The 12,502-nt window shown below is 42.7% G+C and overlaps 1 protein-coding gene across 3 annotated transcripts in view; it reads right to left on the bottom strand.

Annotated features, from left to right (window-relative positions):
- SPG21 (SPG21 abhydrolase domain containing, maspardin) overlaps positions 1-6,571 on the bottom strand; it is a 76,529-nt gene extending 69,958 nt beyond the window's left edge. The window contains exons 1-2 of one of the 3 annotated variants that reach the window (XM_060294130.2): positions 6,239-6,571; positions 2,417-2,503 (exon numbers count right to left, since the gene is read on the bottom strand). In XM_060294130.2, the coding sequence (XP_060150113.1) occupies positions 2,417-2,479 (63 nt within the window). In that variant the 5' untranslated portion in view covers positions 2,480-2,503; positions 6,239-6,571. The remainder of the gene's footprint in view (positions 1-2,416; positions 2,504-6,238) is intronic. The other 2 variants (XM_060294133.2, XM_060294131.2) reach the window with 2 other exon arrangements.
- Positions 6,572-12,502: the final 5,931 nt, after the last annotated feature.

Here is a 12,502-nt window from a genome sequence, read left to right as displayed (position 1 = left end):
CCTCCAGGGAGAAACTGGGTAGAGATGGGACCTCTCAAAGAGATGCTTCAGGAGCCTGCTCTAGACCAAGACTCTGAAGGGGAGACCTCTGCTAGAGAGGAGGGACGAGGCAGGTATAGGCATCACTGTCCCCAGAGAATGTTTCAAACCATTCAGTCAGTGTGGGGAATGGGCTCAGGGAAAAACTGGCTTTTGGGGGAAAAGGGGGTAAGAAGGAGGAAGGTCATCAGAAACCTTCCTGATTTAGTGGTTCTTGACCCAAAAAGGGAAACAGATGAGCATTACATGAGCCGAGACAAATCAGGTGTTTAGCACAGAGTTTGGCAGATACTGAGTGTTCAACAGTGTCAAGAGTGTTAGCTACAGTATGCACTGCATGATAGTTTAATTTTTGTTCTCTTTGGCTGACTTTTTGGTATTTGGAAAAGTACATTAACTGCTTGAACTTTTGCCAATGCAAATCAACACTTATCCTTTTTACATTAAAAAGTTCAAGGTTCTATTTTCTGAGAGCTCCTAAGTGGCAGTGCTGTGGGGCCCATGGTGCCAATGTGGGTGGCGGCACACTAACCGCCGTCACTGGCATCACTGGGAGCAGACAAACAGGGCAGGGCAAAGCCCAAAGGGCCCTAACCAACACCTTCTGGACTTCCTCGGGTGACAGTATATCTCATGATTATGTTTTTGCCCTTTGTATTTGCCACTCACATTTTTGCTTTTCCTGTTTCTTTTTGCTATGATTGTAGTAAACAAAATCTCAGTAACCTCTGACAGTGGTATGCGGTAAATTCCAACCTTATAATAATAAAATTCATATGAGATAAGATATTCAGATCTCTGAAATGAAAATCTAGCACTATGAAATTTCAAGCAAACTTTTCACGTCTTGTGGGCCAAACTGACCAAAGGAGAAAATTACATCAATGAAACTACTACTTCCAAGAATATTTAGGTAAGTTTGTGTTGTTTTGGGTCTGGTGATTAGCTTGCTGAGTGAGTCCATCAAGAGGAGCTCACATGAATCACTTGAGGGGATGGGACAAGGCAGAGGGACTCTGGGGGCAATTCTCCTAGCATGGGCAGTAGTTCCTGGGGTAGCAAGAAGAAAGGCGGGTTCCCTTTGGTAAGCTGCCAATTAGTTCTGGCTTTTTTTTAAGGAATTTTTTCTTTTTTTTAAAGAAGTTAATTAATTTTTTGGCTGCGTTGGGTCTTTGTTGCTGACTGCGGGCTTTCTCTAGTTGCGGAGAGCAGGGGCTACTCTTTATTGTGGTGCGCGGGCTTCTCATTGCCGTGGCTACTCTTGTTGCGGAGCATGGGCTCTAGGCGCACGGGCCTCAGTAGTTGTGGCACGCAGGCTCAGTAGTTGTGGCGCACAGGCTTAGTTGCTCAGCGGCACATGGGATCTTCCTGGACCAGGGATCGAACCCATGTCCCCTGCACTGGCAGGCAGATTCTTAACCGCTGTGCCACCAGGGAAGCCCAGTTCTGGCTGTGAAGCCAGATTAATTTGATTTTAATTTAAACTCAACTAGACTGTGTGACTTTAACATGTTAACCTCCATGAACCTCAGTTTTCCCATCTGCTAAGTGGGCACACCACTATCCACTTTGTTAAACTGTTGAAAGAATTAAATAAGATATTTGGGGACTTCCTACAACAGTGCCAGGTATATAGCAGGTATTCTGTCTATACTTGGAGACTGTATCTCAAATTTCTATATGAAGTGTAATTCTGTTATCAATTCAAACTTGCATGATACTTCCACAGCTATCTATCCTGACAAAATAATTACAACAGAGACACAGATGTTCTTCAGATCATAGTACTCTAATATTTCTGCAAGGGGATCAGCAAAGATTTTATTCTGACACAACTTTTGTCTAGTGTGATCCCCAAACATTTGGGATTAACTTGGGACTCAGAGTCAACAAACTTCAATAGAAGTGTTTAGCGTTTTTAGACATCCCAGGTATATAAAGTTTCCAAAAGATGACTATGGCAGAATGAGTATATATCATGGCAAACAGAGGACCTATAATGTGACTCACTGTAAATCTTAAATCTGAGGAACAGGAAAATGCTTTCTAATAGAATCTAACTGCACTTACTGTACAGTTGCAGTTGCTGTCAGCTTTCTACTAAACTATACAGAGGAGTACACATATTCCTGCTTGCTTGAATATGTAAAAACAATTATAAAATAATGAGTACAGTTATTCTCACTTTTACTCTTGAATGAGTCTCAAAAGTTGATTGTACTTGACAGGGAAGGGGTGAACTTTAGGCTCTCCAACCCAGTCACAATACTTGGCAATAACCTTTACTCTCGAACACTACTAAGACATAACACCTAAATCACACATAAAAACAATTACAAGATTTTGCAAATAAGAGGTGTAGTAAAACCATACATACCTTTTTAAGGGGGACTGTACTTCTAAACCAGTTATAATCAGGAGAGACTTTAATCTCTCCCATGATTAGCTGAAATGGAGGTTAACCCTGAAATAAAAGCATGTGATGTTTCATGTCAAGAATTCATGTTTACATCAGCACTAAATGTAGAGTCTGGTCTAGCTCTACCAACAATACTTTAAAGGATAAAACTGAGGAAATGGGCTATTTCACCTTGTCGGCGTATACTTAAACTACAGAAAACAATTTGGTGAAAACCTATAATCATGGAGCAGGAAGGGCCCCAAGAGAGAATTATTCCAACCCTCTTAGTTCCTCCAGAAGAAGAGTCTGGTCTAGAAAATTTTAATGACTTACCCAAGATCCCACGGCTATTGCAAAACCAGGACCAGACACAGGACAGCCTTTTCTGACACCTGACTGTCTGTCCTAGTTAAATGATTCCAAATGCAGTAGCATAACCTATCTTTTGACAAGATCTTAAGAATCTATGCTAATAAAGATATTCCTGTCTGATAAAATTCTAGAGAACAGTCCAGACTAGAAAAAGGAGTTAATGTAAGCCTGCCTCCTCATAAATTCATAAAATGCCGTAAATCTCACTCTAGGGGAACATAGCTTCAGAAACTCACACATAGTTTTTAATGCAAAATACAGGAAAACTTGCTGTTCATATGGATGTGGTTAAAAGTGATATAATGTACTCTGAAAGATCCATGATAAGATACCAGAATAGACCTGAAGGCACAATAACTAGCAACAAAACAAAACACGTGCCTTTAGAAAAAATGAGTGGTCTTCTGTTGTGAGATTAGTGATTTCCAGCTTTTATAGCTCTGTGACGTTGGAAAAGTCACTGACCCTTTTGGGGCTGTTTTCTCATCTGTGACTATTTCACCACTCTCTCTCCAAAGCGTTGGACAGTGCTTGGTACACAGCAGGCATTATCTGTTGACTAAATAAATGACTACATCCTAAGCAGGCCAAACTAGGCAATCCTAGAGTCCCTTTTAACCCGGGTACCTATGAGCTTTCCATTAGCTGGGCATCTTCAACTTAAAGTCTACCCCTCTTTGCTCAGGGATCTATGTTGTGTTGTAACAGGAACCTGAAAATTATAGTTCCTTGTTGCAGATTCTTATTGCCCAATGGAGAACTTCCACCCATCAGTTTGGAAGGATTCAAATGCTTGTTTGCATCATGTCCTCTACCCCAGCACAAGCCTGGATTTTCCTAGCAGGGCTAGGATGAGTTTGAGACCCTAGGACTTAAATCCTGCGATGACTCTGGACTGCCATTTTAGAGGGGCTGCTTCTCTGGACTGGTCAGGAGCTGGGGATTCTAAAACCAACGAATCTTCCTCCTTGGCCCTCCAAATCTTCTCCCTCAAGTACGCAGGGCACTGAGCAATCTCAACTGCAAACTAACCTTGGGGGTTACTAAACTGAACCCCAAGGAGATGGTAAATGTAGACATCCAATATTAAACTAGGTTTACAACTTTGACACTGTAATAATGGTCTCTTCTCTCAAGGCTAGGATGGTACTTAGAAAAGTTTATTAAAATCTTAAGTGGCTCTAAAATATCAAGAAAATTATCAGCCAGTCTTATGCTGAAAATCAGTGTGCACAGATGTATTTCTTATTCATACTGAAATAAAGAAAATCATTCTTTGCATATTCATTTTCTCTTAACAAATATTAACATGTTAAAAATTGAAGCCATTTGAACTACAGCCTTTCTCTGAGCTGGTCACTGCTTTTAATTGAAAGCAACTAGCCCATATAGTTAATTCCAGAATATTTTCTACCTAGACAGACTTGAAATATTTCTATATCATCTAAATATTGCCTAATGGAGACATTTTCTAGTATTGCAATACTATAAACAATCACTATTCGACAGGAGGAAATATCAAAAACATGTTTAGAAAAAAACCTACTCAACAGATTTATAAAACACTTTAGCTAATTAAAGCCAGAAAGTATGCTTCTAGATTCACCAAACTTGGGATAAAATAAAGTATTCATAGTTTGAATCAGTTGCAATCTACAAAACAAACTACCATACAAATACATATACACACATCATTCACAGGCACACACATTCACTGTCATCCACTTCTTCCCTCAGCAGTAAGTAGAAAGATGTTCCTCACCACAGTCCTCAGTATTATCCACTACCACCTAATATTATAATATTTTATAACTAATCTTGCTGGATGGAGAGATTCCACCCAACTGTGACTAAATTTTTGTAGAGGCAAGTGATTTTAACACTTGTGCTAGTTTGGCAGTACATGAAAGCTAAGATAGATACCAAATGTTGCATCTGACCAACTGACGTTTAAGTGAAAAAAAAAAAAAAAAACTGCTGCAAAGGGAAAGCAGCTGTGAGTGGTATGAAAAGGAAGTTTGTTCTCCCAGCTCTCTTTCATCCACTTCAGGGGAATACTTTTCCAAGTCACAAGGGGAACATTCTGCATAGGGCAAAAAAAAAAAAAAAGGTTCACTGAGACTGTAACTCAACTGGTCAGTATTAAATAAGAAAGAATGTGGACCACGAACTCAATGCTGATTTGATCTCTCACAATTCTTCACAAAAACAAAAGCACCTGTTCATGTTGCTGGGAAAAGGGCTGCAGGAATTTTGCCTTAATCTTGCCTAAGAAAACCCCTCCTCAGGGAGTGCTCTGGACACCGGGGCCTCTCTGGCCCTTGTACTGCTCGACAATTAAACTGCTAGTTGTGAGTGTGCACCAAGAATTACATGTACTTATTCCTCAAGGTTTCAGCAGAACCAGCCAGTTTACAGTTCACTTATCCCTCAGGGTTTCAACAGACCCTGCCAATTTACAATCAGTGAAATTGCCTTTACAAATGTGTAAGTCATCTAACCAGTTTAACTAGTCAGATGTTTTCTTATCCTTTATCTCAATCATATGATCTTCGTATGGACAATCTGTGATTATTATTAACACCAGCAATAACGAAATATTAGAACCTGAGAGTCTCTGGGCAATGCCATTGGCTTTTTAATGCAAGCCTCCATACCTCACCACACCAGTACAGAGCTATTCTTTTTTTAAGTTTCCTCAGGGGGAGATTTACCCCTCCTTTCTTCAGAAACTTATTCCATTATCTTCTAAACCTCATGGGAGGAAAAGCTGACTACTTGACATTTTGACGGTGACACCTCATCTTGTACTCTGTCTTAGTATAAAAGCTTTTGAAAATTTGCACACAGCTATTCTATCACCCCTCAGTCTCTTGAAGCTTTGTGCCAACAGGAGCTGGAACATTGTAGGTGGAGACAAAGAAGCAGCATAAATGCAGAACTTACGACTCCCTAGGAAAAGTGAGACAGCCTAGCCCTGCTACTCTCCTCATGCCTCCTTCACAAGCCTCACACCTGGCCCGTACTCAGCAATGACAAAGGCATTTATCACTTTCAGGCTGAGGTGCAATCTCCAAAATAACTAGTCTGCTCAGAGTTCTTAAAAGTTTACAGGAAAAATATGTTCCTGGGCTGCAGCACTGTAGCCCAAAAATGGTATTACAGTTGTATGCCCAGGTCAAGCGCCCCACTGCCCACCCCAGGCGACCCACACACAGACCTCCACCTTCTCCCAGTCCCACTGATGACAGCTACACAAAGGCAGGGGCACAGGCACACCAATCACCCCCATGAACTCAGACTCGACCTCAGACACACACAGGGACGTGCAATCACGTGCATGGTCACATGAACCGACCCACTCAGGGCCACACTCACAAAGTCACACCGACAGAGGCAGCCGCGCACACTACAAACCATACTCACCTGCAGCCACAAACGCGTCACACACCCACATCCCCCGCTTCCCAGGGCCTCGCTCACCCCTCACCTGCCGTGGCCGCCCCCAAGTCCCTTTCCCTCCTCCCCTAGGCGGCTCTTCCCTCCACTACGGGTGCGGGCCTGGGAAGCTGCTGGGCCTGGGTCGGGGCCGGCGGCTTGAGCGCTCAGTAACCGCAAGCGCTGTGGACCTTTGGGGCGCGCTGGAGGGCCGGCCTTCGAGGGGCGGGGAGCGCAGCCAAGCGAGCCTCGGCCACCGCCCTCCCTCCTCCCGAATGGTTCGCGCAGCTGGCTCAAGCCTCGCGTTTCCGCGTTCGGAGGGGCGGGGCCACGCAGCGAGGAAGGGGTGGAGCTGCGTGACTCCGGCGGTCACCATGGCGACGGGGAGGGTTGGACCACAGGGTGAGACTCCGGCGCGTACATCCTGCCGGGTGCGGAGTCGGCATCGGCTCTGGCGGTGGCGGCGGGCGCAGGGAAGAGGTCCGAGGAGCCTCTGGGTCAGTTCTAGGTCACCCATGTGACGTGAGCACCTAGGGAGAGGTCGTGGGACTGGAAGAAAGGGGCGCCTGACCCTTGAGATCTGCCTCCGCCTGCAGTTCGCGCCCTCTTGGAGGAAGCAGATGCCGACCTTTTCTCTCCGCCGTGTAAAGCTTTGAGGGGATCCCTTTGGGTTACAGGCTTTGATGAACAGGGCTTTGTATACTCTCTTTTCTTGGCAAGATTTTTTTCCTTTGGCACAGCTACAGACGCCCTCCCTAATCCTCCACTGTAACGCCCCCACCTCCCTTCCCTGACTTGTGCTGAGGTCCTGGGGATTTCCGGGAACAGCTCCCACTGAGCCTCCAGCTCCTTCATCACTTTCCCTTAAAGGAATAGAGAATATTAATCTATTTATAATCATTTTTCTTAAGATGTTGCAGAGGTCACGACTCTCCTTTTCAGTAAAATATTTGGAGGTATGAAAAGGTTGAATAACATGTAAATCTCCTTGTTGGAAGTTTTTTAATGATCCTTCAACAAGATCCTGCTGAAAATGCCTCTCCCTAATCTGTGTTAGGGAAAACGTGTACCCTATTAAAGGCCTTTGCCTTTACCCTGGCAACTGTTTTGGGGATTAAGGTCAGGGGAGAATCCAAGTAAACTGCATCCTAAATCATGACATCTGCCCTCCTGCTCAGGAGCCTTGGTTCCCAGTCTAGAACTTGGACAAATCCCAAACGAATTTCCCAAGAGCACAGTAACATATCCGCCTTTTTTTCCCCCAAATCACCTTTTCGGAATTTTGAGTCAGTAACAGAAAATGGTCTTCTATTATAAGCACCACATAGCTGCTATACAGGGAATGTTTTTGTGGAAGATTTTTAACTTTGGGGCTTTTTCTAAAAAACTTGGAGAGGTTTAATGAATGGAATACCTGGCAAATCACTGGTTGTATTTATGTAAAATCCATCATGGGTACTCATTACATTGTTTATCTGTCTCCCCCAGTGGGCTGGGAGCTTTCATTTAGAGCAAAGTGAACGGAGTGATTTAACCAGTGCCTTAGCTATTATGACCTGGTTCATAATAAGTACTAAATGTGTGCTGAATGAACTAATTAGCAAATAAAGAAATTTATCTGCTTGTATTCCTAAAGCTGTATTCCTTATATCCCATACTTCCAGACCTCACCTGAGTATCAGCCCTGAAGAGACATGAACTATGGATGTGCCCAAATGTATTAGAAGTCCTTATTCTGTTAGTTTGGTAATAATAATTCTTAACTTGACTGTTGATAATGGAAAACTATTTCGCTATGTAGATATGTTTTGTTATATGTATACTTTTATTAAAAGATCAAACCCAAAATAATGTTTTGTTTCCCTTAGAAAAGGAACCCATGGTCATGTTTGGATCTTCGGCTGGTCCATAACACATAGCAAGCACATTGTCCATTCCCTAATCTGAACAAGAAACATTTAGTATCTGTGAATTCCAGCTGTCCTGTAATTGCACAACTGCAAGAAGCAAACTTTTAACCCAGGGCAGGCCACAGTGCAGGCAGACCTGGTGGATATGGCTGGGAGGGTTTGCAGCTGTCATGGTTGGGGCCTGCTAGATGGTTCCCACAGCACCAGTCCCTGTGTGAGAATCTCACTTTACAAACTGGAATGTTCACAAAATACTCTGTGAACACCGAGCAAAGTAAACAGGTGGCCAGCTGGTTCTCAAAATTGCCCAAACCCAAGCTCTTTTCCTCAAATTTATCTTTTGACAGGATAATATTTGTTTTAAAAACACATGTGCAAAATAAGCCTAGGTATCTCTCTTATGCACATATACATACCAAACAGAGTAGTGGTTACCTCTGAGGGGAAACTGGGAATAGAAGGGGTGTTGAAGGAGAAGCTGACTTTAGAGTTAGTATTTGAATTTATATAAGCATGTATCCATATGTTATTGTGTGACAAAAAATTACTTAAAAGCAACTATATTTGTGCTTTAAATGCTGCTGTAAACCTGCTCTAAATCCTTCAATAGCTCCCCATTGCCTTCAAGCTAAAGTCCAAAGTGTATGGGCTACAGCAGGTCTGACTCTCCCAAAGGGCCCATTACACCCTATGAGGTCTCAAACCTCTAGGCATTTGTGTATGCTCTTCCCTCCACTCAGAGTGTCCCCCCTCCACCAGAGTGAATCTCCCCTATTTTGCTCCCAGGAGCCATGTGTGAACAAGTAAAAGAGGAGCAAAACACTTAGTTTTTCACACTAATACCAATTCTTGGAATACCAGCCTTTTAAGCTTTCCAGGGTACAATCGACTGTAGTGTTATATATCAAATTATGCTAAGAACCAAGATTGAAAATGAATGCTGTTTCCTCATTGCCAGACCCAGTCTGTGACATACACGTACTATACTGGATTAGAGGGATCAGACACAGAGTGGGGATTCTAAAACTGCCCAAGAAAGATACCAACATGACTCTTCTATAGTTTGCTACCTAAAGTTCCTATCAAACAAGTTATATACAGTTATTTATAATTAATAATTTATTATCATTCGGGAGTTAAGAAACCTGAGTTCTCTCCTTGGGCAAGACATTTCCTCTCTCTAGGTGTGGTTTTCTTTTCTGTAAAATGAGTCCAAAGTTAGACTAAATGATCTCTAAGTTCTTTCCAATTCTAAGATTTTAGATTCTATGTACTTCTGAGAGCTACATTACAGAATCTTTACAACAGCCTTTCCTCAAAGCTGTTCTTCTCTGATAATCCCCCCACCGTCACTCCCTTCCAATCAAACTTAAAAAAAAAAAAGTAACCTGGCCAGTGAGTTGCAACTAAGGAGCTCGCCTGCCACAACTAAGACCCGGCGTAACCAAATAAATAAACAAATAAAACAAATATTAAAAAAAAAAAAAAAGTATCCTGGGGCTTCCCTGGTGGCGCAGTGGTTGAGAGTCTGCCTGCCGATGCAGGGGACATGGGTTCATGCCCTGGTCCGGGAAGATCCCACATGCCGCGGAGCAGCTAGGCCCGTGAGCCATGGCTGCTGAGCCTGCACCTCCGGAACCTGTGCTCTGCAGCGGGAGAGGCCACAACAGTGAGAGGCCCACGTACTGCAAAAAAAAAGTATCCTGCACACAAAAATGCCTGCTTATGGAAACAGTATTTTGACTTCTTTGATAAGTTAATGTCTGACCATTATCAACTTGGTAAAATAAAAGTTCCTAAGCAAAGGTACCACATCTTTTGTATCATCTGCCAACCTAGCATCTCATTCATGTTTCTTCCATAAATAACAATGCGATAACCTTCCGGAAAAAGAGCTGCAATTTAAAAATCCTGGGAAACAAGAGCTGCACTATTATACTATATAATAAAGCAGCTTCTATCCGTAGGGCTGTAGAAAACTTCATGAATTCTTAGAGGTAATAAAGACAGTGATTAAATAGTAACTAAAATGGGAAAATCTTTTTGAAATTGTCTAGCCTAGTGCATGCATATGATGGGCACTCAATTAACATGTGCTCCTACTTCTACATTTCTGAGCACAAAAGCCTAATATATTAAATTCCTTGATCAAGGATAAAAACATTTGCAATAGAGGTAGGGTACGAAAGTGGTTAGGCCCACAGACTGGTGTCAGACTACTGGAGTGTGAATTCTAGCTCTACCACTTATTAGCTATCTAACAGTCTGGAAAAATGAGGATCAATAACATTACCTAACTCATAGGGTTACCGTAAATATAAAATAAGATAGTTCAGGTCGAGTCCTTATCAACGAGACTAGCAATCAATAAATGTTGGCTAATAATAATGGTATTGAGAGCCTGCTGTGTTCCAGGCACTGTGCTAGGTACATTATGTATACTATTTTTATTCCTCATGAGAATCCTTGCAAAGCAGGTACAATTTTCATTTCATAGATAAGGAAATAGATTCAGAGAGGGTGTGTAATCAGCCTCAGCTTAAGGTCAGTGGCAGGGCTCATGCCATGTTTGTTGAATCTAAGACTCTACCTCTCAAAATCATCTCTCTTTACCTTGAAATTGTTTGATAAATATAAAGAAAAATGGTGAAAATAGGTTGTACTTCCTTTAACACAACGTTTAAAAGCAATAAACATTCTTTCAGCAGGCTTTTTCAAGAGCTCAATTTTATGCTCAGGAACATTTCTTTTGTCCCTCAAATCGAACCAAGAATAAAATCCTTTTTAAACAAAATCTACGGTAGTCTTTGGGTTCTAATATTGTCACTAGCTAGCTGCTGCTGGACCCCCGTTTCATCATCTCCAAACTGAAATTTTGAGTACTAAATCATTGAGCCTTTCCCGCTCTAAAATTCTTTTCCTCCTGTTAGTCTAAAGGCAACTCAGCAAGTTGCTGCTGCCATCCAGAGGAGAAAATATTGTTGCAGGCCCAAAGAAGTCATTATAGCAGTGTTAAGACTGTGGTGACAAAAATAGCTACCATTTATTGTCTACCGTTTGCCCCGTGCTTCCCTGGGCATATTCTATATGTATTTCTATTCTGCAAGATAGAATGCTTTTACATTCTACCCTTGTTTTTAAACTGAGAAATCAGAATTAAAAAAAATTTATTTTGGTTGTGCCACACACGGCATGCGGGATCTTAGTTCCCCAAGCAGGGATTGAACCCGTGCCCCCTGCAGTGGAAGCACGGAGTCCTAACCACTGGACGACCAGGGAATTCCCAGAATTTAAATTTTTTTAAATTTGTCCTGGGTCACCCAATTAGCCATGAGTAACTGAACTGTTTTGAGTCTGATGTTTTTTCAGCAATGACAAGAATCAAAAGAGAAGCATCTTGTACAAGGAGGCAATGTGTTTGCAAATCCATCCTTTCAGCCAGAGTGCAGGAAAGGCTGTGTTCCACCCTTTCTGGGAGGACCCCGGACCTAAGGCCCAACATGTGGCCCCATGTGTACCTCTTGCTAGTTAAAGCTGTTACTACTCTAACATACAAATTATTTGTTGAGTGTGATCAAATGCAGATTCCCATATCCAGAGATTCTGATTCAACCGCTGGAGTAGGGCCCAGGAATCTACATTTTAAACAAGTACTCCAGGTGATTCTGATTCAGATGAGAAACTGCTCAGTCATACTGGGTTGTGGTCTCTACAGGGGGCCTGAAAGAGTGGGTCATCTCATTTCCTGAGGCCTATCTGGGATGTGCACCATTTAATTTTTCAAAGAATTGGCTGTTAACATAGAGATGGCATTCTAAACCTGGTGTTTGTCTTCCAGTCCCATGATGGGCTTGAGGCTCCCTGGATGGGAAACTGCCCTCTATGAGATGGGCCTTGCACTCCTGACTCAAGATTTCATACGTATAAACGGTATTTCATGTTGTCCTAAGTGTACCAACCATGTCAATCATGATGACCAGCTTCCCTTTCCAGCTCACACAGCCTCACCCACAGCCCCCTACTTGGCATTAGGCTGAATTGTTTATGCAGGTGGCATCACTGGACTGGGGTAGGCCTTGACTCACTGTCTGGCCAAGGGCTAGGGGTGGTCTGGCAAAAAGATTCTGCCCAGCAAGGGCAATGGTAATAGGCTAAACAATCAGATAGGCTCCACCAAGAATGCAGGGAGGCAGACCTGAGACCACTTACCACCATGTAGTAAGAGATGAGAACTTATAGCAGAAATCTGTGCCCTCACTAAGGTTCCCCACTCCCCGTGGCAATGTCTGAGTGGGTACCTCCCGAGATTCCCTGCAGAAATCACCAGTAAGCTCCCAGGCGA

Source organism: Globicephala melas, chromosome 2 (genome assembly GCF_963455315.2).
Source record: "Globicephala melas chromosome 2, mGloMel1.2, whole genome shotgun sequence".
In the NCBI taxonomy this organism is placed as follows: Eukaryota; Metazoa; Chordata; class Mammalia; order Artiodactyla; family Delphinidae; genus Globicephala; species Globicephala melas.
This window is presented reverse-complemented; position numbering and strand designations above follow the sequence as displayed.